The sequence below is a fragment of the Excalfactoria chinensis genome, chromosome 26 (genome assembly GCF_039878825.1).
Source record: "Excalfactoria chinensis isolate bCotChi1 chromosome 26, bCotChi1.hap2, whole genome shotgun sequence".
NCBI lineage: Eukaryota > Metazoa > Chordata > Aves > Galliformes > Phasianidae > Excalfactoria > Excalfactoria chinensis.
The window spans coordinates 1282830-1309852 of record NC_092850.1 but is presented as its reverse complement, the minus strand read 5'-3'; the positions used below and the strand labels follow the sequence as shown (position 1 = coordinate 1309852).

The 27023-nt window shown below is 56.5% G+C and overlaps 1 protein-coding gene across 3 annotated transcripts; it reads right to left on the bottom strand.

Moving 5' to 3' along the window:
* Nucleotides 1-19694: 19694 nt before the first annotated feature.
* Nucleotides 19695-25688, bottom strand: ANKRD24 (ankyrin repeat domain 24). 3 transcript variants are annotated; one of them, XM_072357505.1, is made up of 19 exons: nt 25469-25688; nt 24385-24515; nt 24205-24293; nt 24025-24089; nt 23704-23761; nt 23566-23636; nt 23257-23363; nt 22988-23175; nt 22836-22864; nt 22606-22698; nt 22389-22493; nt 22237-22281; nt 22032-22130; nt 21879-21951; nt 21671-21792; nt 20471-21595; nt 20232-20369; nt 20096-20161; nt 19695-19993 (listed from the first exon to the last, which is right to left on the bottom strand). In XM_072357505.1, the coding sequence occupies exons 1-19, from the start codon at nt 25583-25585 to the stop codon at nt 19916-19918; spliced, it is 2799 nt and encodes a 932-aa protein (XP_072213606.1). In that variant the 5' UTR covers nt 25586-25688; the 3' UTR covers nt 19695-19915. The 3 variants fall into 3 exon arrangements, with proteins under 3 accessions (XP_072213606.1, XP_072213607.1, XP_072213608.1); XM_072357506.1 differs by having other exon boundaries at nt 22237-22278; XM_072357507.1 differs by having other exon boundaries at nt 25517-25688.
* Between the last annotated feature and the right edge of the window lie 1335 nt (nt 25689-27023).

The following is a 27023-nucleotide window of genomic DNA, read 5'->3' as shown; positions in this document are numbered from 1 at the left end:
GCGCCTGTTTTAGCTGAACTTACACAGAAAAAAATAAATAAAGCAGTCATAAATAAAGCACTGCCCCCCCCCCCCCCCCCCCCCAGTCCATTCCCCCTCCCATCCCATCCCCCAGCCCTGGGGGCAGATGCTTGGCATGGAGCATCCCTGCTGGTCCTATGAGAGGGATGTGCACCAGGAGGTGCCACCACCCTGTACCCAGCTGTGATTTGGATCCAATTGAACGTTGCTTTCCCAGTGCAGAGATGGATAGAGGACTCACAGTGCCCTGACATTGCATGGTGCTGAGGAGAGGAGATGCCCCCCCACTGATGGAGAAGGGCCGTGGGCATCTGTGCTCTGTGTGTGCCATGGGTGCACTGAGCTGTGCCGGTGCTCAGCACTCAACCATAGGTTTCTCACGCCTCTGATTCACCCCTTCCTGCTGGTTGCTGGCAGTAGGAACATTGGGACAGGCAGCCCCGGGGTGGTGCAGGAAGAGGGGATCCCCAGAGGCTCTGTGATGGGAAGGAAACTGTGGCTGTGACTCAGTGCCTGAGTCAGCATCCCTGGGGTGTCGTTGAGGGGACAGCCCTTGGACCTGACCCTCAGTTCATCATGCCGGCCAAGCTCAGGCTACTTAAGGTCATTTACCATCTTCCTTCTTCATTCCTTCCCCCTTCCCATGGACCCCTCCCCATTGGGTGACATGGAGGGGACCAGCATCCCACCCCATGGGTCACTGTGGTTCTGTGCTGGGGAAGCACTTCCAATAGGGTCTGCACTTCCCAACCTGACACCCTATGGCACCCCATGAGAGTGGCCCCGACCCTTCCAGCCATAGCACTCCCTGGGATTGGCCAGCACTCTGGAAAATCACAGCTCTGGGAGAAGCATCACTGCGCACAGCCTCTGTTTGGAGATTTATTCACGGGCTGTGGGCTTTGTTTGACCTTTTGGAAGCGTATATAGTTGGAGAAGAGCTAATTGGCTCTGTAAATCCTGCTGCGGCGGCAGGATGGAGAGCAGGCTGCTCTGGTCCCACCATGCTGGGTGACACAGAGGGCACAGTGAGAAGTGGGGGGGGGGGAGGGGGATGCCAGCAGCCCCCCATCGCTCTTTTTATCCTTTATGGGTTCGGCTTTATTTATAGGGAAAACACTCTGGAGATGCAAACAGAGGGGTATGTCAAGGTTGTAAGAAGCTGCCTCCATCACAGCAGAACGTGCCCGAATCTCTGCTTGGGGCACCTCAACTCCCAGCTGCCCAGGCTTGAGTTTCTCCTGGGCGGGCTGTAAGTGAGCCGAGGGATGCTGTGCATGGCAGGCACGCACTGCAGGCAGCCCCAGCCCTCCCCCCGTGCCCCTAATGTGCATTGAGAACCACAGTCACCGTGTGATGAGTAGAGCCGTTCTCTGCTGTCTCGTGGCTGGGGGGGATCCCAGCAGGATGGAGGGTCAGGGATGGAGCTCAGCTCACTCCCCACCCCCCCCCGTGTGCTCCACCAGCCTCACACATGCCAAGCATGCAGGGGGAGTTCTGGGTGTAGCTGCAGTCCCCAGGCCTGTTCCAGCACGCCTGCTGCACGGCACAGCACGGCACGGCATCCTGCTCCTCCTGCCCTCTCTCCCCCCATAGAGCCCCAAGCCTTTCTCAGAGCAGGGGCTCAGGAAGGGGGTTCAGGCAGCACCGCCCATCCTGCTGGCAGCCCCCACATCAGGACCCAATGAGATCCCCTCTCCAAGGACCCCTCACCCAACCCTGGGCTCAGCAGCTCTGCCCTCCTGGTGGCTCTGGCACCACTTCTTTAGGAACAACCCATTGTCCCTCTGAGCCAGAGTGCAGGTAGGGTGCCCAGATCAGCCAGAACACATCAGCTTTATGCTGTTAGCAAGGAGCTTGGACATTACTAACCTTCCCTTCCCTACTTAGTTGCACCTGTGGGTGTCCTGCCCAGCATCCTCCTTCATGGCATGCACTGGGCAAAGTGAGAACCATGCAGCAAAGTACAAGCCTGTGCTTCTGCAATAGCTGCAGTGGGGTTGTGCACAGATCTGGGCTTGAACTCTTGGTAAGCCTCAAAGAGAGCAGAAAACACACAGCCTTAGCACTGCTGTGCACGAGTCACGCGGGGCGTGTGTCAAACCTTCCATCTGTAGAGATCAAACTTGGAATCTGGTGTGAATTCCCATCACCAATAAGATGGGGTGGGGAAACCGAGGCACGGGACAAAGCAGGGATGGGAGCAGAGCTGTTTGTATGCACACATGTATGTCTGCATGTGTGTGTGAGCATGGATGTGCACACACATGTGCATGGTGCACCCAGCAGCCGAGGGCAGTGCATCTCCCAAGCTCTCAGCTGCATCCCAGCAGCCTTTCAGGCACCCTCTGCAGTGCCAGCGCCTCCACCTGTGCCAGCCACAGCGAGCCACAGAGCAGCCTTTGTGCAGCCAGGATGCATGTGTGTGCATGCATCTTCTTTTGCACACATGTCTTTTTGCATGCATGTGAGTGCACGCACGTCTCTCACACAGGAGCATTGCAACAGCCCTTCCCAGCTGATATCAACCCCCTCCCTTCCTCCCCCAGGCTGCACCCATTGACCACAGCAGCATCTCCATCCCCAGCACCTGCAGCAGGCCAGTGCTGTGCCCAGCCCTTTCCCTACATGCTGCAGCAGCGTTCGAGGAGGAAGGGTGGTAATTAAGTTAATTTGCACATGCAAATCATCCTCGGTTTGAATCTGTTAATTTTATAATTTGATGTTTAATGTACATATCTGCTGTGTTTTCCCAGCCAGAAACCCAACATTTTCTGGGTGCTAATGACGAGGGTTGCGTTCCAGGGGGTAGGGGCAAAGGACCCCACATTTGTACGGCCACGTTGGGCTGATGGTGAGGAGGGATTAATTGCTGCTGTGGGTTGGGTTAGGGGTTCTTCCATCCCTTCTGGGCTTTGCCTTCACCCCACAGCCCTCACCCGCCCAGCAGAGTGTTAAGGACCGTGTTACAAACCTGCAATTGGAGTGGTTTTAAATACTTCCAAATAAGTACCTGTCAGCAGGGCTGAGTGTGGAGGGGAGAAGGCGACGAGCTGTTGGTAGCAGGAGAGGCTCACGGGGTGGCCTCAAAAGAGGCTGAACCTGCTCCGTTCTCAATGCAATGCTCCTTCCAGCCTTTCTTCTGGGGATGCTTTGGGATGTGGTGGTGCAAGGTGAGACCTGGCAATCAAACTCCAAGTGATGGAGCTTTCCCATCCTGCACGGTTGTGGCTTCATCCACCTCCCCATGAGCTTCAGGCATGAGCATCACTGCAGAGAATGCAGAGCCCTCAGCCCATATCCCACCCCTGAGAGCTCCCTGCGATGGGTACTGCAAAAATTGGGTCTGCATTGAGTGTCAGGCATCACTCTGAGGCTGAGCATCACTCTGAGGCTGAACATCACTCTGAGGCTGAACATCACTGAGGCTGTGCATCCTCATCCCCATGCTGAGCATCACCGTGAGGCTGAGCATCACCCCGAGGCCAAGCATCGCCCCGTGGCCGAGCTCTTCCCGGTGCTGCGGCGGAGGACGCCCAGCCACATCCCTGTTTATCTGCGGTTCCGGCTGGAGTTTTGCATACGCCGGATTTACGGATTCCCTTTGAAGCTCTGGCTGCTGCCGGTCCCTCCTCTCTGCCTCGGCGGAGATAAAGCAGCTCCCGCAGCCTCCGCACCCCGGGGGGATGCTGCCATCACCCGTCACACCTCCCTGCCCCCCTGGCCCTGCAGGTTTGGTCCACATTCCCCTCATCCTTTCCCCACACCCCAGCACATGGCCGGGGTTGTAGGGGTTGTATCCATCCACGTTATCCCCACATCCCCCGGTGTCAGACAGGAGCAGAGCATCCCCCGGGGTGCAGGGAAGGGCGATGCCACTTTTCTAATGAAAACTAATTGGCACTAATCCCTTCTCATTGTTTACTCGGGACTGATTTAAGCACATTTCAGGCTAGACTGAGCAGTTGAGCATTTCTAATGTATTTTTCTTTCTGCTTTAATGACCTTGTTCCTGCCACCCCGCTGCTGACTCCCTGCTCCGGAGTGCGATGCGGAGATGAGTGTTAACTTAATCAATTTCATCCAGAAAGAGGAAAACCTCTGTAGGGAAGGAGCTCCCCTGGGTGCCACCAGGACCCACTGTCCCCATGCTCTGTGTCTCTGCCCATTGCAGGACCCTCCCATCCAGCTGTTCCCCAGCCTCAAGTCCAGATGTTCCCACTGCTAACCCATCCAGATGTGCCCCTGTGATCTCACTCCGGCTGTCACCACTGCCACCACAAGGTCACTTCATCGAGCTGTCATCCCCATCACCCCATCCAGGTGTTATCCTACCAGATATTCTGGCCCTCCAGAGGTCCTCCTATCCCACAGGATGCTCCCAGCTCTCCCCCAGCCCAGCTCCATGCAGGCTGTCCCTGTCCCCATGTCTCCTGTCCCCCCCCACCCTCAGCCTCCCACTGAGCTGGGGATATTTATAACCTCCCTTCCAGCTCTTGCCTGCTCTGTTTCCGTGCAGAGACGGTGACTTTCACAACCTCTAAGACTTTCTGTTCTCCTTCTCTCCTCCGGTGATGAAAGGATGCATGTGCTCATGCTATGAAGGAGGTGGGCATCTCTCCAGGCCACCCCGCTGCTGAACTGTGCCACCCTCACCTGTTCCTTGGAGGATCCTCACTGTTCTCTTTTTCCTTCTTCCCCAGTGAGGATGTGTTTTGTTGGGTTTATATCCCCTACTCAGGGCTGGGTAGGGGCTGCTCCTTGTTCCCCACTGCCCAACCCCACACCAACCTAACCAACCTTAACCTCTATGCCACCCCAAGGACAGCACTGCATCCTACTGTTCCCAACCCTGCTCACCCCATTATGCCTCAGTTCCACAGGACCCCGTGCTCAACCACCCCACCACGCAGCTGCCTGTTGGCAGGGCAGATCCCAGTGGGATCCCACAGACACACCATTATGCTTTTCCCCTCAAGCATGGCTAACCCGGCACAGAGCCCAGCCCGGAGCATTTTTCCCCCTGGGTAGTTCAGGGCAACATCCTATGGAAACAAAAGAGAAAAGAGAAAAGGAGATTTTCACCCCAAAAATGTCACAAAGCTGAGCAGAACCTCCCTCTTTTGAGGGGTTCTCCCCTCCCTCCCCATTGCCCGCATTGAAGCTCTCAGCCCTCAGTCCCTTTGCAGGAGGAGGAGGACAGCACTGCGGGAGCTGTGCCATGGGGACCCTCATGGTCTGCCCCCCAGGGAAGGACTGAATCCCTTTGTGCAATTCAAGGACAATCTGAGTCCGTGGAGCTGCTGTATTTCATTTCATACAAACATATGAAATGATTCACTCCGAGCTTTGAAGCAGAGTAAACAAATAGTCCTAAATGGTTGAAAACCCAATTAGATTGTAAGAAATCCTTCAGTTTCTTGCTGGCTAAGGACCGGAGTTAAGGTCAGCTTTTTTTTTTTCTTTCCTTAATATGTGATTTTCACCATGATCCCGTTTGTGCCCGGGCTGTCAGCCTACTGCTAAAAGGCTCCTTTTGTCTTCAGCCCTTCCTTTTTCTTAAGGAAAATTCACTCCTTTTTGGCAATGTGCTGTTCCTACCTGGGGGAGCTGAGCACACAATAGCACAGTCCCTTCCATCCCATTCGGTCCCCAAAGGGATATTTGGGGTGGGGGATTCCAGACCATTGGCTACAGGTTGGGTTTGTCCCTGGGTGCTGCCTCCCACCCTCCAGTTACATCACACAGCATATTCTTCTTCCTCTTTGGCTACTGAACCCAATGGATGCTCAGGGTCAGACCGTGCCCAGGGAAACCTTCAGCCTCTCTGCTTTGGGCTCACTGCCACCCAGGGCTTTGCACCGATCGATGCTGCAGCCTCTCTTAACACCTTACAGGGATCGATGGACAAGGCAGGGAATTGCCTGCACCTGAGGGACTGTGCAAACGTGGTTAATCCCCTTGGCAAGGCTCAGCCTGCAGCTTCTCACCTTAACCCTGTCTGGGACACGGTGGGCACTGTGCTGTGATGGGCACTGCACCGTGATGGGACACCACGCTGTGATGGGCACTGCACCATGATGCTTTGTACAGCACAGTTCCTTTGACCTATTTTAGGTGTCTGCTCCAGCGTCTGCCTCTTCCCTCCTCCGGCTGCAAATAGCTCTGCAAGGAGACAACCATCAAGGAAACACTGAATCCAATGAAATATTGCCAAAGCTGGAGCCTATTGTTGGTACCGGTGCCATTCCCTGGCTGCAGGCACCAGGGCTGTCAGCTCCTGGCAATCCCATTGCACTGCTGCATGTTAAGATTCAGCAGTTCAGCCACAAAAAGGCAATCTGGCATTGCAAAATCAACCTTTGCACATGGGCACTGTGGTGCACGTGGCTCAGGGGTTGGGATGAGGCTCCGGTGCTGTGCAGCATCCTGCAATGCCTATCAGGAGTGCTGCAGCATCCTTAACCTGCTCGGTCAGTGCTGGTGCCAGGAACCTGCTGAGCCCCACAGCAGCTCAGCACACGCCTGATTTAATCTCTGGGCAATGGGATCCAGGTCCTGAGGGCAGCACAGCCACGATGTATCCCCCGTCTGTGGAGCTGGAGCCCATCCTGGCAAGTCGGCTTTCGAGGAAAGCGATGCGGGGAGAGGGAGGATGAGGTTGGAAACGCTCCAAGATCAGCCGTGCTGATACGAAACCATAAATTATCTTCCAGCTGAGCACTCGGCAGCACGCAGCCCCTCCGAAGTGATGGAGGGGGGGGGGAGAGGTGGATCTGGCACTGACCCCAACCCCGCTGCCACCATCGGCCGCAGACCTGCCTGCCACGAGAGCTGCGATCCTTCATAAATCTAAAGCGGATAATTAACGGGTTCTGGGGCTGCTCCCCACATCCATCACGCAGCCCCAAGGCTGGCAGGGCTGCGCCTGGTGTAAATCACCAGCAAGGAGACTCTGCTGCTCTCCATCCCAAGCAGGAAAACCCCACATACTGCAAAGGGCTGAAGGGATATCCATGAAAGAGCAGAGCGTGGGGATGCAGAGCTGGGCTGGGCTCTCCCGCTGCCTTAATCCCCCTCCAGCAAGTGTTAACAAGCGCTGCTTTCTGCTATCCCTGCGAGATAATTACACCCAAGATGAAGTGGGGAACGCTACCTTGCATTTAATTAATGACTCAGCACCGCCACACGTGCCGCTCACGGGATGCAGAAGCTCAATGCTCTGCTTTACAGCAGCTTTAGGGCACCGAGGTGCACCCCACGGGCATCACCCAACCCAAAAGGGAAACGGGAGGCAAACGCTGACATTTAAATAATAAATCCCTGCGATTAGAGGGAGAGGTACCTGGGAGAGGAGGCCGGCGCTGGCGGCCAGCCGGGTAATTAGAGCACGGCTGAAATGATGAAAAGATATTTGCAGGCTTTGAGGCAGAGCCTTTGAAGCTGTAAATCCTGTGAAGGAAACAGCGCCGCTAGAACCCGTGGGGAGATATTTACCCGGACCTGCTTTCCGCTGTGTATGCTCTGCCCTCAGCCTATAAATAAACACGTGGAGGTGGCAGAATACGTCCCCACACACAGCAGCTCCCATCCCCCTTTAGTCCCCCCTCCCCACCCAGGGAGGAGGTGAGCCCTGAGAGGAGCAGTGCTTGGGGTGAATGGGATGCGCTCATGGGATGCTTGGGTGCTCCTGGTGCAGGGAGTGCATTGACAGCCCTGCTGTTCTGTAGGGGTGAATCCTCCACTGCTCCTGAGCCCTGTACACTCTGGAGACATGAAGGGAATCAATTAGTATCAGCGTTAAGGGGATTAACTCAAAAGCCCCATTTAAAAGCGGGTGATGGATGAGTTAGGTAAGATGGAATAAGGGGTGTTAGGAGAGGGAGGCGTTGCGTGAGCGTGGCTGGATCTGCACCCCTCTATACCCAAATACAAGTGTGTGGGTGGGTTGTTTCATAACACCTCTGTGTTCACCGCCCCCATTCTTGCACGTGCCTCCTCCCAGCACCCTGAACTGGGCAGCACTGATTGGAGTGGGGCTGCCCCAGCTGTGCATCCTGTAGACAGACAGATAGACGAGGTCCTTGGGTGCAAATGAGCCCCCCCACATCTCCCAGAGCCCCCCCCAAGGCTGAGGGCACGTGGGGATGGAACTCATCCCTGGATTTATGTGGCTGCTGAACACACAGGTTTTGCTCCATAAACATCAGCCTGGTCACCCCAAGGGATGCATGCAGGTCTATGTGGAATGAGAACCATTACAGTCATGGCACTGGGAATTTCCTGCCCTTGGAAATGGAGAGGACCTACAGATTTGGGCCCATCTGCCCTAGAAAGCTGTGGCAATGAGGTCTCAGGCTGCACACAGAATGTGGGGATGCTGTAGGGTAGGGCGGACTGACAGACATACAGACATACCCCAGTAGGAACCATGCAGCAGTTCAGCACAGGGGTAATTAGCAGCTTGTGATTCCAGCTACTCATTAGGGGTTGGCACCCCCCACTGTTGCGCTCTGTGCAATTAGTCGCTAAGTAACACAAGGATATTTATACCCCAGCCAGGAACTGGGGGCCGGCACACTGCTGGCACCACCGGGATACAGGAGGGGATGGGGACACTGTAGGACCACGGGGCTGGATCCTGGAGCTGGGATCTGTACCCACATGGGGGCACAAAGGACACCCCGGGGTACTGTGCTGCTGGGGGGGGGACACCCTGGGAACCCCCTATGGGGACCGAGGTGGCATCACTATCCCCAGCCATGGGACACAGCAGCCACCACTGAGGGGACTGGGCTGCCCTGAGCATCCTACGTGTAGGGAAGTGTTTTATCTTCCCTCTCACCCCACCCTAACGAATTGTTTTAATTAAGGAAAGGCCACTTCCACTCCTGACTGCCATTTGCCAGTGGAAGCGTTGCTAATTACAGCGATGCGCTGTGCCTTGTTGGACTCATTCCCCAGCAGCTGGGAGGGGGGTTTATGTGCGTGGGGTGGTGTGTGTAGGGGGGGGGGACTAAAAATATGTTGGGAAAGGGAAAACAACCGAGTGCTCAGATGCAAACCGATGTGAAGGGAGTTAGAGAGTGTCTGCTCAGGGTCTGCTGGCACTCAGAGCCCTCCAGTGTCCCCCCCAGTGCCCATGCAGAGCCTTCTGCCTCCAGACAGAGGCAGAGGACCTGGGGGCCATCTGGTTGTTACTGACCCAAAGCTGCCATCTCTTGTCCCTGGGCACCTCTATGACCCTAACAAAACACATGGATCTGAACGCTCTGGAGACGCCACTTCAGAAACATCCGTCTTTATTAGCAGCTGTTTAACATCTCCCCGAGGGACTATAAAGAAGGGAAGCAACTTAATCAAAGTCATGCAGCAAAGTGCGGGCGAGCACGTCTCTCCTGGCTGCTGTGCCATGGCCTTTCCCCTTACCCTCACTGACACTTTCCCTTTGGTTCTGGTGTCCTCAGGTGCACCCAGCAGGTGCTAATGTCCCTCCTGGTCCTGTGAAGCTCTGTGCCAGTGTCCTTACTGGTTGCTCATAGTCCTCTGATGGTGTCTCTCCTAGTTCTTTGTGACAGCATGCTTCTGGTCTCATAAAACTATGGCCTTCCTGGTCCCATAACCTGGTTCCCCAGCAACATTCCTTTTGGTCCCCTAGTAATGACCCCTCCTGGTCCCCCCTGGCCCCATGATGCCCATCTCAGGAGTGTCCCTTCTGGTCATTTATAGTCCCTTCTGGTATGGCCACATTGTTCTTCCTTAACCCCTGACAATGTCCCTTCCAGTTCCCTCCAGTGTCCATGATGACATTCTTCCTACTGTCCCCTGCTTCATTCAACCAGAGGATTCCTCAGACAACATCCCCTTGCAGCCCATCTCCAGACACCCCTGAGGTTCCTCCATCTGGGCCAGTTGGATGAAGGCATTTCCCCCATCCGTTCCCATTTACTGCCACTTCCTAAGTTGCATCCCATACCCAGAGGAGCGACATCCTAAGGGATCCCATTGCATCCTATCAGCATTCAGGCTGCCAGAGTGAGATAAAACCCTGTAGCCACCACGTCAAGCTGGCTGCGGGGCGTTGTGATGGTATTTAATCCTTTTGAAGGCTGCTCTCCATGCTGGTGATAAAGGAGCAGCATCGGCTGCAGTCGGATCCCATTGTTTCCTACAGAGGATGAGGAGCCACTGCTGCACTGCTCCTATTCCCAGACAGGGACACAGAGCTGGGGAAGGCTGCAGCACACCATTGCTGGTGGCATCACAAGCACTGCAAGGGGAGAAGGTGGCGGGGGGGGGGGGAGGAAGGATTTTTCCTCCCAGCTCATCCTCATGCTGTGATTTCCTCTGAGCTGTGAGCTGCCTTGGAGCCAGTGGATGCAGTGATTTGCTGCTTTTCCATCAAGAAATGAGGGAGGGGGGGAAAATGGTGTGTGTTTGTATGGCGGGGGTTTCAAAATGAAGGTGGTGTGAGGATTGGGATGCAGTCCCAATTGGGACCCCAGTCTGGGGGTGGGGGAGGAAGGGGAGAGGGAAACACAGTGCTGTGATAACGTCCCCTACCCTTCTGGTTGTTCTAGGAGGGGGTTCAGTGCTTCAGGGCTTTCCCCACCAAGGCTGGTGCTGTGCCATTAGTCCCGTAATGAAGCTTAATGAGCATTGCCTAAGATTTCTGTTCCATCGAGCAGCGTTTGCAGCAGCTCGGGATGTCCCAGGGGGGATATCACCTCAATAGGGACAGCTCTGATGTCACCCTGTGACAGGGACTCCCCTTTGCCCACGAAATCTGGGCAGATATCAGCCCCTTCTTGTCTTTCCAGGCATTTTTTGACATAGATAAGCAGTTCTTTTCCCCTTCCACATACCCCAGTGTGATGGTGATGGGCACATGCTGGGTGCTGGGGGCCCATTGACCCCAAGACTCCCCATACTGTCCCCAGACACAGAGTGAAGGGGACAACAGTCTCAGTGCTGCACTTCTGGGCTCTCCAGAACCCATCTCTTCCATCACAGCTCATTGGGCAGCCCAGCTCTGCCGGGGTTCAATTTTTCTGCGGTGATTACAATTTAAAAAGCAGCTCCCCTGACCATTAAATCAAAATGAAATTGATTGGAGGCAACAAAAGGAGAAAAGAAAAAAGAAGAAAGGAAAAGCTGAGGGAAAAGGGAGGAATTTTTCTCCATTGCTGAAGCTGTCGTGTGCGTGGATGGCTGCAGGCTGTGCCACAGGGACCCCAGTGTTGGCCATCACCAGCACCATGGCTGGGAGCATCCCTATGGTATTGGTGGACCCCTAATGGGGTGGAGATGTTTGCATCCTATGGGTTTTCCACCCCATGGGGAGGAATAGCACAAGGCCTGGGGCCATCTCTGGCAATAATTAATGAGCCCACAGCTTAATGAGCGCAAAGCCTGACCCCTGGGCTCGTCTTATTGCTCACTGTGCTGATTGAAGTGATTCTGCAGAACGACACTTTGAGAGCACAGCGCTCCAGGAGGACTCAGGGTGCCTTTAGCCTGAGGTGATGGTAACTGAGGTCCCTCCATTGGAATCCAAGTTGCAAAGGTTCATCTGATCCAAAACAAAGGGTGTTTTTTTTCCTATGGACCATTTCAGCTCCGAGCTGCTCCTTCATTTTACCAGCTTTGCACTCCTCCCTTATTTTTTCGGTCAACTTCAGAACAAAAAAAGCACTGCTTGGAAATGACCTTCGTTTCCTAACGCTACTGAAATGGCACTTTTTCTTCTGGCACTTCCACTTTGTTTTGAAAACACCACATAGAAATTGCTCAGCTCCTTGCTCCCTCCTCAGCACTACCGCTGCCTTACCACCAAAACCCCACAGAGTTTGGGGCTCCTCTTGCTCCTCTCCAAAGCCCCCCGTGTTGGGAAGAAGATGCTCCAACAGCAATGGCTCGGTGCAGGGAGACTGAATGGCCTGGCAGCATCTCTACCCTGATGGATGGTTCCCTGTTGGGACCCTTGTTGGGTCAGCTGAATTTTGGGGTAGAAGAAACCAGACCCAGCCTGGTGGCTTGGTTTGGTTCCCTCATGACATCGTTTGTCAACAGCTCCATGTCCAGGTAGGGGCTGGTGATGAGTGATCTCCCCCAGGGGTCCTTCTTGGTGATGGCCATGGGGAGAGGGTGATGGTGGCCATGGGAAGAGGAAGGTGTTGGTGATGAGGAGATGGTGGTGATGGCTGTGGGGAGATGCTGTGGTGTGGCCATGGAGAGATGATGGTGTTGGTGATGAGGAGATGGTGGTGATGGCCATTGGGAGATGCCGTGGTTGTGATGATAGGGAAATGCTGTGGTGGTGATGAGGAGATGGTGGTGGTGGCTGTGGGGAGATGCTGGGTAGTCACGTGTAGATGCCATGGGGAGGTGATGGTGGTGGTGATGAGATGATGGTGGTGGCCATGGGGTTTGCTTTGGATGCTTGAGCTCCTTTGGGATACAGCAGCCCCGCACCTCCCATTTTACCATCTCCATAGGTGAGGTAGGGTAAAAAGGGACCAAAAGGGAGGGGAAAAAAAATGGATGCACAGCACAGGGAAGCCTCCTGCCTGCAGTCCCTTGCTGGAGGATGCTGCACCAGCTCCCGCCTCCCCACGAGGAGCAGGAGATGGAGAGGAGCTCGGAGAGCTGGTGTGCAGAAGATCAAGAGGAAAATGATCAAAGGAGGCATGTGGGTGAGCGCTGGCAACCCCGTCACCCTGGAAACGGGAAGCAAATATTTGGGCTAATGGTGCTCTCGGTGAGCAGGGCCGGGCAGTTCCCATTGTCAACGACAATAGAAATGGGCAGCCGTCCCACTGCTCTGCTCTGCGTGTGGCTTCGTTAGGCTCTGCGGCACAGGGCTACCTGGGGTGTCAATTAAGGGCAGCAGCCATCAGCCAGCATGGGAGGGATGCTGGGGGCTGGGGCAGGGCCATGGGGCCATGAGGCTGGACAGTCCTGGGCGAGCATGTTGCATGGCACGAGGCTGGGATGCCAGCACAAAGCTGTCACCTCCCGCAGCATGAGGATGCTTACAGACACACCTGAGATCCAGCAATTAAAAGAGGGGGGAAAAGCCCTTAATGAGCAGGCAAAGGGCCTTTCAGTGGTGGCAGGTGTAGAGCAATCCCTGTCCTGTCCCCAGGGTGGGACCCTCCGCCCCAGCACCGTACTCAGTGTTCCATCTGCCTGCCCGTTCCAGGAGCATGGCATAAATTGGAGTGACACGGAGGAAAATCAATCTGAATGAATGAGGTCACCTGCCTTATGAATAATGCATCCAACACGTGCGTTAATACGCATCGTCCCGGTGCGCTGGTGATGGGGAAGCCAAGAGGGAGGCAGGTGGGGGAGCAGCACAGAGGGAGGCAGGTGGGGGAGCCATTGTGTGGCCCACAATGGGTGCTGGTAGTGGGTGATGGGGTAGGAAAGCTAAGCTGGGTGCTGCCAGTGCCGGTGTAGTGCTTCTTGGGGACAACCAAAGGCAATGACACCCAACCAGGTCTGCCAGTGCCCAGATAGATCCTCCCACCCCATATCCTGTTCCCAGCTGCTGTCGGCACATGGCTCAGCACCGGCTGCTGCATCAAAGGCAGTTGTATGGCACGGGGACAGGGCAGGTGATGGAGGTGGAGGAAGGAAGGGCAGCACAGCGCAGGGATTACTGCAGGAAGAAAGCACAGCACTGTTAAGGCAGCAAGTGTTTTAATTCCCCTCGCAGCTGCCCACAGCCCAGCTGCTGGGGAAAAGGAGCAGCAGTGCCATGGTGCATTGGGGTCAGCAAGGAGCAGGTTCACACTACAGCTCAGGTTCTCCCCGTTCTCCTTCCTTTGCACGTTTTTAAGTTGTTTGGTGCTAGAGGAAAGCAAGCAAAGGAGCCCGGCTGCACCTCGATGTTGCAAAAGAACATCTTGAAGCCATTCTGCCATCTGTTGTGCTTTCAGCGCAATTAAGCAGGCAGCAGCCATGCGAGACAGCAGGGAGCACCAGCCTGTGTGCAATCCTCCCTGCAGGGCCGGAAACCTCCCTGGCACGGTGGCCGGGGCACGGCTGGCTGCAGCAGGGTGTGAGATGTGGGCATTGCTAATCACATCAGTGCCAGAGCTTCCCCCACCCCTATGTGCAGTATGTTGGCAGCCAGGGAGCAACGCAGATGCCCGGGATGCGATTGCTTGGCATGTGAAGCAGCAACAGCACCAGCCCTCCTCCCCTTCCCCCCCCACCCCCACCATTGGCTGCCTGCAGGGAAGGCAGCACTGTGTTGCTCACCCAGCCGTGTGCCACTCGGCCCCCCGCAGCCCCGTGTATCAGAGGGGTCAGAGCATGAGATGCCCAATGCTTTGCAGCTAAGGGAGGCTCATTATGGGGTGCAGTGAGGAGGGAAGCTCATACAAAGCAGCTGTGCTGCCAAGGACAGGGCTCAGGGTTCCCTCTGTCCTATTGGGAATGGAGCTGGGACATGTCCCACATGGGAGGGAAGAAGCTCCTGAGTTCCTTGAGGAGCTGAATGCTGAGCACACCTCACCCTGCATCCAGAATCTTCATGGCTGGGTTGGAAGGGACCCCAAAGCCCCGCAAGCCCCATCCTACCATGTGTTGTTGGGTGCTTCCCAGCAGCTCAGGCTACCCAGGAACCATCTGTAGCATTGGGCATCACCAAGGATGGGGCACCCACAGTGCTGGATCCTCACTGCCCTCAGTGAACAATTTCCTCCTCACATCTGACCCACATCATCCATCCCCCCTTTATCCTACCATATCCACCAGTCCTGGGCTACTGGCAGCCCCAGGTGCTGCTGTTCCACCAGCGTCCCACTGAGCCTGGAGAAGCACCCGCTGCCAGCGCGGGGCTGTCAGCACTTCCCTTTGTTGCTGCTGTTGTTAACTTTAACGGTAACACGGGTTTATCCCCTTGATCTTGACGGGAAATAGGAAGGCGAGGGAAGCATCTCCAGGGAATCAACGCTGCATGAGCTGAGCTTTAATTAGGGATGTGAGATTTCCTCCGACAGACACCACGTTCAGCGTCAGCCCGGATCTGACAACGATGAGGACCAACACTGCTTCGAAATACAGCATCAGATGGGAACGGAGGAGGCGGACCCCGGCCTCATCTATACAACCCAGCCTGGCCCAGAGGCAGACCCATAGCGGTGGGGGGGAACCCAGCGGGGCTGGGGACAGCGGGGACGTGGCCGTGCGCATGGCGCTGTCACCACGGGCAGCGCTGGGGAGAGATGCAGCGCACGGAGGCGGCTGTGCTGCTCACAAGGGCGCGTGGTGGCTTCGGAAAACATTACAGCTGATTAAATCTGCAATTACGGATCTCGCTGCCGCCGCGCTCTCCTGTCAGCCTTGGCCTCAGCTGCTGACATCGCCGCGATAACAGCCGCGATTAGCATAAAATCCCGGCTCCGAGCCCGGCCAAGGATGGGGAGGATTAAGCAGCCGGCTTCTTCTGCTAATTAATAATCCACTTGATTAAGAATTGTCAGTCAATATGTCACCAGCACAAGGACGGGACCTGTGTCCACGAGCTGGTGGCACCGCTCTGTGCCAACATCCTCTCCCCAGCCAGACACCTCTGTGCCATCCCAGCCCTGCACCCCCCCCCTCCATCGTCCATTCCCTTTTGCCACCACCCGACATCACACATTGCTTTGGGGTATCCCAGCAGCCAGCGTCCTGCAGCAGCACCACCTGAAAGGCGAGATGCCGTAAGAAGGGCTCTCCCCGTCTGATGACGTCATTTGTCACGTTGGCTTGTGATGACATCACACGCTGTAGCCATAGATACAGAAGTCACCACCTCACCCCAACCCAGTGCAGCCCCACAGGCTGCTCAGACCCCCCTGCAATGCACAATCAAGGCACAAATGATGCTGAAGGTTGGAGTGCAGCAGCATCATGGCATCATTTGGACTCAGGACAAAGCTCTGTGCTCCCTCCTTCCACTTCAACCCCCCTCTGGTTGCTGCCAATGCAGTGTGACCATGGGGAGGGTGGGCACCCCTAGAAGCAGCTTTGTGTCAGATGAGCGCTGGGTACAACACAAGCATCTCCCCCCACCATGGGAATACAGAGCAATTAACTAATTGAAGCAGGAGGTCGAGGTGGGTGCGTGCTCCATCCTCGGGGTGCAGCCAAGCAATGCTTTGTGCTTAACCCACATTCCCTTTTGTCCTGTCCAGATCATGCCCAGGGCGCTGCACTCAGCACGTGCTGAGCTCTCAGCCTCAAATTAAGCAGCCTCTCACCATGCTAACGAACCCAGGTAAATGGGTCACACTCGCTGCACAGAGCAATGATGTACCACAGGCACTGGGGCAGCTCCCATTGCTCCTGGGCAGCCCAGGGGATGGATGGACTCAGCCTCCAGCACTTGGGTTTTTGGAGGCCATGCAGGAGATGCTCCCAGCATGGGCCCATCCTGCCCTTCTGAGCCCAGCATGGAGGATGGGATGCTGTGCCCCCCTCTTTGGGCGTCCCAAAGGATCCAAGGAGGATGGCACGTGCCTCTGGAGGAACAGCACTTCCTGACTGCAGCTTCTCCGGAGCGTTAATTATCTAATGATTCGGAGCTGCTGTACTGTGAACAAACAAACAAAGGCAGAAGGCACCCGCTCCAGCTGCAACGTTGGGGACAGATGTGCAGCGGGGGGGGGAGAGCCAGACTGAATGGTGGGGGGACAGCACTGCATGGAGACACAGCCCTGGGGACCTGCAGAGCCCTGGGGACCTGCACAACCCCTCTGCTTTGGGGCACAGCTGCAGAAGGGGTTCCCCAGCTCTAAGACTGCCCCACAGTGTGTCCCCATGTTGATAAAGTGATATTGGGGTGCAGCTCGTACAGCCTGAGAGCCACCCCAAGGGATACCCATCAGCTCAGCTCCTTTCATGCCCTCCTTGGCTTTCATTTGCCACCCTAAATATGCTCCAGTGGGTGAGCAGCACATCCCAGCATCACCCCTCTGGCTCAATGGGGTGCCCCACTCCTTACCCCAACCCCAAAGGGCTACATTTCCCCCTGTGATGCTCAGATCCATCCCCAGAGATGCAGCAATTCGCACATGGAGGGGGGGGGAAGAGCTGTGATTGTAGATGGGGTGTTCATAGAGCCTGGGGACTGGCATTCTGGCAGCTCCCAAGACGCAGCCGCAGCAACACAGCAATTATCAGTCCCAGGTGTTAACGACAAAACTTCCCACTGCTGCTTCCAATTAGCAGCTCCTGGGGACTGCATGCAGCCATTCCATCGCCCCACTGGGCGTCTTGGGGGGTAAAGGGGGGAGGGCAACAGGTGACATCAGTGTCACTGGGGCTGGCTGGGTGCTGCGTTACACCCAGGGGAGCTTCTGGTTGCTCAAGGCCAGGTCTGTCTCCTCCCCATCAGCATTTGCTGCTTTGCTTCCATCCCCAGAGGGCTTTAATAACACGGTTAAGATGTACAGTCTTTCATTAGGGTCTGCACTGCAGTGCCCTGTAACAGAGAGTGCAATGCTGGGAGGGATTGAAGAGCACTCAAGCGAGCCAGAGCCTCCAGCACGTCTCCAATCCTGCAGGAGCTGGGCACCAAAACATCCACACCTCAGGGTCCAATGGGGCTTCCCTTGGGGTCCCCCCCAGTTTCTCTTCCCTGCTGCACCCCAATGCTGTCCCAGGTCTCTCTCAATTGGGTTGCAGCCCCTCTGCAGCAGAATCAGCTCAAGCTCAGGCTGCTGGGGGCTTCTCCTCCTGATCTTTGGCTCACATACAAGAGTGGATTTTTCTGCTTCATTCCAACCAGGGAAGGTCGCTCCTCCTGGCATGGAGAGGACGGTGGTGGCCCCAGTGCAAGAAGGGACCATTGTGACCGAGCGCAGCTGCATGGAGGGGATTGGATGGGGAATGCCAAACGTTGGCTGCTGGGAAGAGGCTGTGGTGAGCCAGCAGCCCTGACGGCGTTCCAAACCCTGCACGTGGATGGTGACAATCGGGGCTTTATGGGGGATGGAGGCAGTTTGTGCCGCCCATGGCTCGGGCAGGAGGAGGTGGGAGCTCACAGGCGAATGGTGGGGGTAGGAAATCCACATGGGGCTCACAGGGTGCTCCCAAACAACACGGTGATGGGGAAGAAGAAAGGCAGAGCCGGGCAGCTCGCTCGGTCCTATTGCTGCTGCTTCTCTCATTGAATTTCTCTGCCAGTTTTCATCCCCCACTGATTGGCAACGGCTGCACAGCTCCATAGAGCTGCCTGGGGACGTTGCCATGTAGCACAGGGGGGCTGGGGAAGGCTGCCCAAAGTGGGATAACCCTCATGCAGTCAAACCTCATCCCTAACCACAACCCTCAAACCCCATCTCCCACCATGTCCTGCTATGGCACTCCCAACCCCCTTACCCCAAAGCCCTTACCCCAAAGCCCTTACCCCAAACCCCTTACCCCAAAGCCCTACATCCACCCCATAACACTGAACAAACCCTAATCCTTGAGCCCACCCCCAGAAGCAATGAACATCTCAGGTCTCTCTTTAGGGTCATTATTACTTATGGTGTTGGGGTCCCCTTGGGGTTGGGGTCAGGGTTCTTAGGATGAGGTTCAAGGTCAGGTTTAGGGCTCTGGTCCCACTACTCACATCCCACCAAGGGAATCATTTCCCCCATAATCAGACCCCACAAAAGTGCCCTTGCAGTTCTTACACTGGTTACAGTGGCAGCGTGGTGAGGATTATTAAGAGCTATTAGGGCTATTATTGGGGTTAATACAATAATTTCCAGAGTAATTGCCATTCTGATTAGCTTTAAATTGGGGTTATCTTTAGGGTGGAAGTTACTGTTGGAGTTGCTCTTATGATGACTTTCCTGCATTATTTTCAGTGGATTTTTAGGGCTATTACAATTATTATCAGGGTGATCAGGGTTATAATTAAGGTCATTTTAGGGTTAAGATTATGGTCACTTTAACAAGGGTGGGTTTTGCTTTGCCTTACAATTAAGGTTATTTTACTGTAAACTTTCAGCATTCTTTTTATGGCTACATAAAGAGATGCTTTTAGCACCAGCTTTAGGGGCAGGTTTCTACACTGGGGGTTGATGCAGTTTCTTTAGGGCTCCTATTAGAGTTTGGGGTCTAGGTTCAAACAGAGGCTGTTGCAGCCAATCAGGCCCCACCAATGCAATCTGCTTCCATGCTGTAAGGCCTTATAAAGGCTTTGCCTTCCCCTGAGCAGGTCAGCATTGGGTTGAGACCCTCCCAGCTTAGCAGGAGCTGCAGCCCATACATGCAGGAGTTTAGCAGCATTCCTGCTGCTTCTCGCATCAACCTATAGCGATGCTGCCCCCTGCTGGACGTCGGGTGGTATTGCAGGCATAACATCGAGTACGCACTGTGGCTCCTCTTTCAGAGCAATAGAGCTCTAGCCTGTTGGTAATTGGTAATCATTTGTATTAATCTCCATTAAGCAAGGTCGGGAGGACTTACTACCATAGAGATAGGAGTCACGAGAGAGCGCAGTGTCTGTTTAGTACAACGCATGAGCGAATCAACGCCTGAAATACCCATCTTTGCCAGCAGGGGGCAGTAGTGAGCCCTCTGCGCCTGTAGTACCGCTATTCTTCCAGCAGGGGGCAGCAGCGCTATAGATTAATACGTTCCCATCCTCATCCCCCCCCCAACAGACAAACCGTCCTACTACTGTGAATAGAAACACTTTATTGCTACTGTGCTGGGCTGCGTGCAGCAGTGTGAGGGTAGCACAGGACCCCCGCAGTGCCAGGTGAGTGTTGGGGATGTGTGCCAGCACCGGGGTGCTGCTCTGAGAAGCAAAAGGGGCCGTGAGGGTGTGAAGATGGGCCTGACCCCCCTCCCCACCTTGGCCAGGTTGCTGGCTGTGCCCATCATCCCTGCTTGGGATTCATCTGCCCTGCTCCTGCAGCCTCTGCATCTTCAGGATCTGGCACAGCAGCCTCTGCACGTCCTCATCCATGTGGCCCTGGGGTTCAAAGGGACGTTCAGGAGCTCATTGAGCTGACAGTCTGTGGATCCTTTGCTGCCACCCTTATGGCATCGTCCCCATAGCCATATCCCAGCTCACCTGCACCGCACAGAGCAGGTGGCTCCGGTACAGCTTCACCACCTTGCTGTGCTGCAACTCGGTCTCCTGAAAGAGAGCAAGCAGGCTTGGGCTCAAGGTGGGGACCTGGGAACCCATCAGGCACCCCTTTACCCACCGCCAGCTTCTCCTCCAGCGCCCGGATCCTGGACTGCATGGCAGTAGTATCAGGGGGGGTCTGCAGCACTGCCTTGGACTCTGGGAGAGCATTCAGGGCCTCCTTCAGCCTGAAGACCTCCTTGGAGAGCTCGGTGATCTGCACAGTGCGGTTATGGGGAACCAAGGGACGCTCAGCCCCATCTCCCCAAGGATCTCCCCATTGCATTGCCACCCTTCCACCACCTCCCCATCCCTTACCTTCCTATCCCTGTCCCTCACCAACCGGGCTGAGTCCTCCGCATGGCCGTGGAGATCCTGCAGGCGTCGTGCTTCATCCCTCGCCTCTGCCAGCTGCTGCTGCACCGCAACCAGCCTCTCCTCTGCCGCCTGCCTCTCACTCTTCATGAACAGCGCCTGCCTCTGCACCCTGAACACCTCCTCGCAGGTCTTCTCGTGCTTCCTCGACAGCTCGTTCAACCTCTGGCTCAATGCAGCCGTCTCAGCCCGCAGCCCTTCCTGCACCGCCTCGTGCTCCCCACGCGGCACCGCCGCCGCCAGCTCAGCCTGCAGCCTCGCAGCCTCGCGCCCTTTAGCCTCAGCCACAGCCTGCAGCCGATCCGCACGTTGCTGCAGCGCCTGCAGCTGCTCCTGCAGCGCCGCTGTGGCCCGAGCGTGCTCCTCTGGTGACACTTGGCCTTTGGCTTCTCTCTGTGCTTGCTGCAGCCTGGCCAGCACCTCCTCGTGTTCCTGCCGTCCCACCGGCCGGGCTGCCAGCTGCTCTCTCAGGGTCTCCAGCTCGGCCTCCCTGCAGCCCAGCACCTCTCGTAGCTGCCCAAGCTGAGCTGTCAGCTCCCCGTGCTGCAGCGCCAGCTCGGCCATGCGCTGCTCCTGCACTCCTGGCTCCAACTTGGATGCATCACCCGCCTGCCAGCCCTGTGTCTTGGCTTCCAGCTCGCATCTCATCGCCTCCGCCACCGCCTCCGCTCGGCTGCAGCGCTCCAGCAGGGCTGCCTTCTCCCTTATTGCCTCCTCCTGGGCACCAGCCTCCAAACGGCCCTTCAGCTCCCTCACCTGCTGCTCTCGCTCCTCCAGCGCCGCCTGCGCCTGCTTCAGGGCCAGCCGGGCCTCTGCCAGCTCATTGCCACCCTCCTGCTTGGGGCTGGAGGGAGACTGCTGGATTGGCACCCGCAGCTCGCACTTACAGCAGCTCTGGACCTGTTGCTCAGTGCATTTCTGCTCCTTGCTGCCCTTCCCACCCGGCTGTGTTGCACCCTGAGCCTTCAGCCTCTCCAGCTCCCGTTTGAGGGAGTTGTAGAGGCTGGCAGGCACAAAGTCCCCAGGGGAAGATGGGTCACTCTCATCCCTCTCGAAGTTCTCCAGGACCTGCTGAGGGGGGATGGTGAGGCTGCCAGCAGGCAGGGGACCAAGGGAGGGCTGGGCAGATAGATGGTGACTTGCCTGTATCTTCTCCCTCAGCTCCTTGTTCTGCATAGTGAGGGACTGCACCTGACCCTGCAGCGTGGCCAGCATTTCCTCAGCTGAAGGGCTCAGAGTCTTCTTGGAGAGGAGCAGCTCTGCCCCTGTGCAGCAACACAGATGCTGGTGCCGTGCCCATGTGCCCGCTCCACAGCCCCATGGTGGCCTTGGGAGGTCAGCAGGGCCCTACCTGGGAACTCAAGCAGCTCTCCCTCCTCGTCCTGCAGCGTCTCAATGTCGTAGCTCGTGTTTTCCTTCTCGTTCTAGGGGTGCAGAGCAGTACATGTCAGATGCTGCACACCCTGCCCAGCATCTGGTGCTGCCAGTGACTGCCTGTGCCCACCTCCAGCGAGGACAAGCGGCTCTGCAGAGCCTCCACCTCCTTCCCCAGCCTCTCCTTTTCTCTTTCCCTTGCTGCCAGCCGCTCCTCCAGCTCTTGGATCTGCAGGACATGACACAGGGGTCCCCCTGTCTCCCCAGTGACATCCCCAGCACCAGGACCCCTCAGACAGCCAAGGCTGCCTGTGACATCCCCACGGTGACCTCACCTGCTTCTCCATGGAGCGGACGGAGCCCTTATCCAGCTCCGCCTGCTGGCAAGACACAGAGAGACAACAGGGAAGGGTAAATGCTGTCCTCATCCCTCCCATCCCTGGTGATGGGGTGGCATCTTCCCCATGGAATCGTGCCCCATCGGTACCTCTCGTCTCTCCTTCTCCTGCTGCTCCAAGCCCCGGATTTTCTGCAAGAACTGTGCCCTCTCCTGCCTCAGCCTCACAATCTCCTCATAAGCATCCTGGTCCTCCTGCAGGTAGATGGAGGAGTTTGGAATGGGTCACAGTTCAGCTGCCTTGTGCCTGCTATGCTGACTGCTGATACGGAGCTAAGCCCGTGCCAAGAAGGATCCCATCTCTTACCTGGCCTGGGACACCTGGGGGAGGCAGGGGAGCTTTCCTCTTCCTTGGGGTGTTGCTTTTCTCTCTGCCTACTGACTGGCTGGGTGAAGATGTCTACAGGGGGACATTACACGGCAAGTTTCCTCCCCCCTTCCTGCACAATCACCACCTTGGAGAGCATGAGGACTCCCAACGGGTTGAGGGCAGGGGTCAGGCTAACCCTGCTAAGAGTCAGACCTGGCAGCCCTCACCTGGGACATCTGCTCAGATGATTCCTCTTCTGTGGGGCAAAATGGGAGGAAAGAGAAATCAAAGAGGTTTTGGTGGGGCATGGTAGGTAGAGCCAGACTGGGGGTGCTCGCACAGTGACCTGCAACTCAGGGAGAACATACAGCTGCCTTACCACTGGCCCAGGACTGGCGCTGAGCAGCCTCTTGCAGGAAGTGCTGGATGAGAGCATTGCCCGTGGACAGGCTGTAATGTGCAGCATCGTGACCCAGCGAGTCCACCAAGGCCACCCGTGCACCAGCGTTGATGAGCACCTCCACTGTCTCCACGCTGCCATTCTCACAGGCCAGCATCAGGGCTGTCCTGAGCAGAGGGGTGGGAGCAGAAGTGAGAGGACCATCCATCTCTCCATATGCCCCCCAATCCTCACCAACAAAGACTCACTTCCCTTGCAGGTCCCGGCTGTTGATGGCTGCTCCGCGGTGCAGCAGGTACTGGCAGAGCTCTGAGTGGCTCATCTTTGCAGCAAGGATCAACGGCGTGCAGCCATTCTAAGCAGAGAGAAATTGAATGATGTTCTGGGGATCCCCCATCTCAGGGCACCCTGCTGCTTGATTTCCACATCCTGTGCTCTGGAGACCCCAGGTGCTGCCAACTGCTGCATTCCAACCCAGAAGCAGCTGCATTTCAGATGCAACCTGGATCTTTGCTGCTCTGTAGGGTATCACAGGGTGAGGAGCAGAGGGATCTCACCTTGTCCTTAATGTTCAGGGGAGCTTTGTAATCGCAGAGGATCTCTGAGCACGATATGCAGCCGCTGATCGCTGTGGAGGACAGAAGGTGAGCATTGACTGATGTGGGCAGGATAGGTTTGGCACTGTCCTCACTCACCTGCGTGGTGCAGTGCTGTCTGGCCATTGCTGTCAGCTACATCCACAGGGCAGGAGGCCTGAAGGGAGAAGGTTACAGCAGGATGGGGGACAGATAGACTCTGCGAGCTACATGTGGCTACTTGGCATGGTTATAGGGTTGAGCAGGGCTGCCCCAAATCATACAGTGCCAGACAGAGCCAGGAACCACCATGCCAACCAGCACCAGCATTGAAGGAAGGGAGCTCAGGGACAGAGGGCACCATGCTGGGGCTGCCCTTAAGGTGCTGGGCTCAGTGTGGTGTGACACGAGGTACAGCACCATCCCTCCCAACCCCAGTACCTGCAGGAGCTTGCTCACACACTGTGGATGGCCGTGCTTGGATGCCAGGTGCAGGGCAGTGTAACCTGCAGAGAGGGACAGACAGACAGGTCAGAGGGGACAGATGGGAAAGCAGGATCTGCTGGGCTGAGCTGGGCTACTACAGCATTAGAAAGGGGCATATGGTTGCCATGCCCTCACCTGAGCTGTCTTTGGTCATGGCATCCACACCGTGAGCCAGCATGGCCTCAAGGCAATCCACATTCCCCCGGGTGGCAGCCAGATGAAACCTGCAGCAAGACCCAGAGCCGTCAGACCCATCTCTCTCACCTTAAGCCCCAACACATCCCTGGTGACCTGGAGGCACAGGCCAGCACTTACGCAGATTTGCCCTCTGAATCCAGCTTGGTGGGGACCAGGCCCTTTTTGACGAGGAGGGATGCCACCTTTCCAGCATCATTGTAGTCCACAGCTTGCAGGAGCTTCTCATCGTTCTTGGTCCAGTCCTGACTCTGCAATGAAGCCAACGCGAGGCTGTGATCCCTGTGCTATCATCAAGGGCAGGTAGGATGTTGGACTAGGCATGGGTGCTAATCCTCATCCCCTCCCCTGCTATCTCCCACCCAACCCTACCCCTTAGGTGCACTTTCCCAGCTGCTGCTGTGTCTGCTGTGATGCATGAAGGGTTTATCTAGGAGAGCTGATTTGAATGAGGTTCCCCTTCATCCCCCAACCTGTTTGCAGTTCACAGATGGGGGAGGCAGCAGAGCTGCCCCAGTTTAGCTCTGAATATTCCAAGGTCTTGGATGCTCCCTGATTGCCTCTCTTGCCACCCCAGTGACCCTGATGCTATCCACAGGCAGCACCCAGGGGTTCCTGAGCCCTATCCCTGCTTGGGTCTCTCTATTCTCAGCCTTGTTTTTCTCCTTTCCAAGGAAGGGGTGAAGTCAGGGCAAGCAGAGCTGACAGTGAGCTCAAGTCCCTGGGGATGACTGCAGCCCAGGATGTGTTGGGCACGATGCTGCCCCTGCTCCTGAGCAGGACTGGGGCTAGGTGAGGCTTTGCTGGCCCATTGGCCCCACACATCCCCTCCTCAGGGAATGGCCCACAGCAGAGCAGGACCTGGGGCTCACCCCACAGCCTGGGACAACAAACCAGAGCTTGACTGCGGCTGGGAAATGGATGTCACCTCTGGGAGCAGCTCGCATCCTGCCCCTCACCAGCTGATGCCCAGTGCTAGGCAGGGCTCTGTGCCACAGCACCTGTCCTATAGGGCCAGGGGACCCTGACGTGGGGTGTGGAATAAACCAGATTCCCAGGGTCACTGGGCAAACTGGGAGCGTGGTGCTCACCCCCACCCCTTTGTCTTGCAAGGACAAAGCACCTCGGGGAGGATGCAGCGGAGCCCAGGGGACAGGGTTGGGAATAGAGGGGGTCCGGGCGAGGGTTGGGGGTGACAGCTTACCCCGTGTGCAGGACTGAAGGGGAGCGGGGATGGAGGGCAGGGACGTACCGCAAAGGAGGCAGCGGCACAGAGGCAGATCTGCTTCATGGTGTTGAGGAGGAGGCGGCGGGCAGCCATGCATCCCTTGCCTCTCTTGCCTGGGCGTGGGTTGGCCGGGGTTCCAGGTTACGGACCCCAGACCACGGGTCGGTCCGGTACCGCCACCGGGGCGGGGACCGAGTCCTGCCGCAGTGACAACCGGGATCCGCCTCCTGCCGTCCCTTCGTCCCTCCTTCCTTCCCTCCCTCCTCAGCGCCCAGAGCTCCAGCATCCCTGCATCCCTGCATCCCTGCATCCCTGCATCCCTGCATCCCTACATCCCTGCATCCCTACATCCCTGCATCCCTGCATCCCTGCAACCCTGCATCCCTGCATCCCTGCATCCCTGCCTCGGAGCAGCTACTGAGGTCCCACCAAGCACCAAGTCTGGTCCCAATTAGAGGGTGTGTGTGTGTGGGAGGGGGGGAAGGAGTAGCTCTCCCACCCCGTGCCCAAGAAGAGGAAAGGATGTATCCCAAAACTATGGGGACAAACATCCTCCCACTGCCTGCAACCAAGGAGGAGGAAGGATGTAGGACCTCAGCCCTGCCCTGGGGGACAGAAACTGATCTCCCACCGCACTGGGGTTAAGAGGGACACGCAGGATCCCCCCGCCTGAATCTTAGGGTACCACTGAACCCCTGTGCAACCCCAAAATGCACAGGCTCCTCCACCTCCACGTCCCCCTGGTGCTGCCATAGGCAGTGGGGACAGCACAGCCACCTTCTTCCCAGCCTGGGAAACAGCAGGAATATGCAGCATCGTGCCAGTCTGGTGCTAAATAATTAAGGAGCATTGACTTGCTGGCTCCAAGGTGGGAACCCAATCTGACTGCCGTGGCTGGAAAGCTGGCAGCCATCCCTGCATCCCATAGGACAGAAATGGGTACAGGATCTGGGACATATTCACCTCTCCTCGGTGCTGCCTTCCCTTCCTTTGTTCTGCCCTACTCACAACTATGATCCCAGTAGCAGCCGTGGTTATTGGCCACTCATACCCATGGGACATCCCAGGGCAGGGCTCTGTGTCCCCATATCCCCATAAAACCCACTGACACCCCAGGACAGGTCCCCACATCCCTATAGACAACCCAGGACACATCCCTATGTCCCTGAGGACAGCACTTACATCTGCCTTCCTGAACTTGGCCTTCAGGCTCTTCATGGCAGTCCTGTAGTACCTGGGCACCTGACAGCTGAGCCTTAAAGCCTCGTCTGCTCGCTGGGGTCAGGCTGTAGGGATGTGGCTGTTGCAGAGGGCAGCTTTGAGGGCTGCTATGCTATGGGTCCAGCTCACCACCAGCCCTGTCTGTCCCTTGTCTCGCTGCTGCTGGCCCACAGCACAACATGGGGAGGTATTGGGTTACCTCTGCAGTTACATCCCAGGGGGGGGAACATGGGAGAGCCCAGCAGCAGGCAGGGCAAGGAGCACTGACATCCTTGAAACCCCTGCACCCAGGCACAGGGCAGCTGCAAGG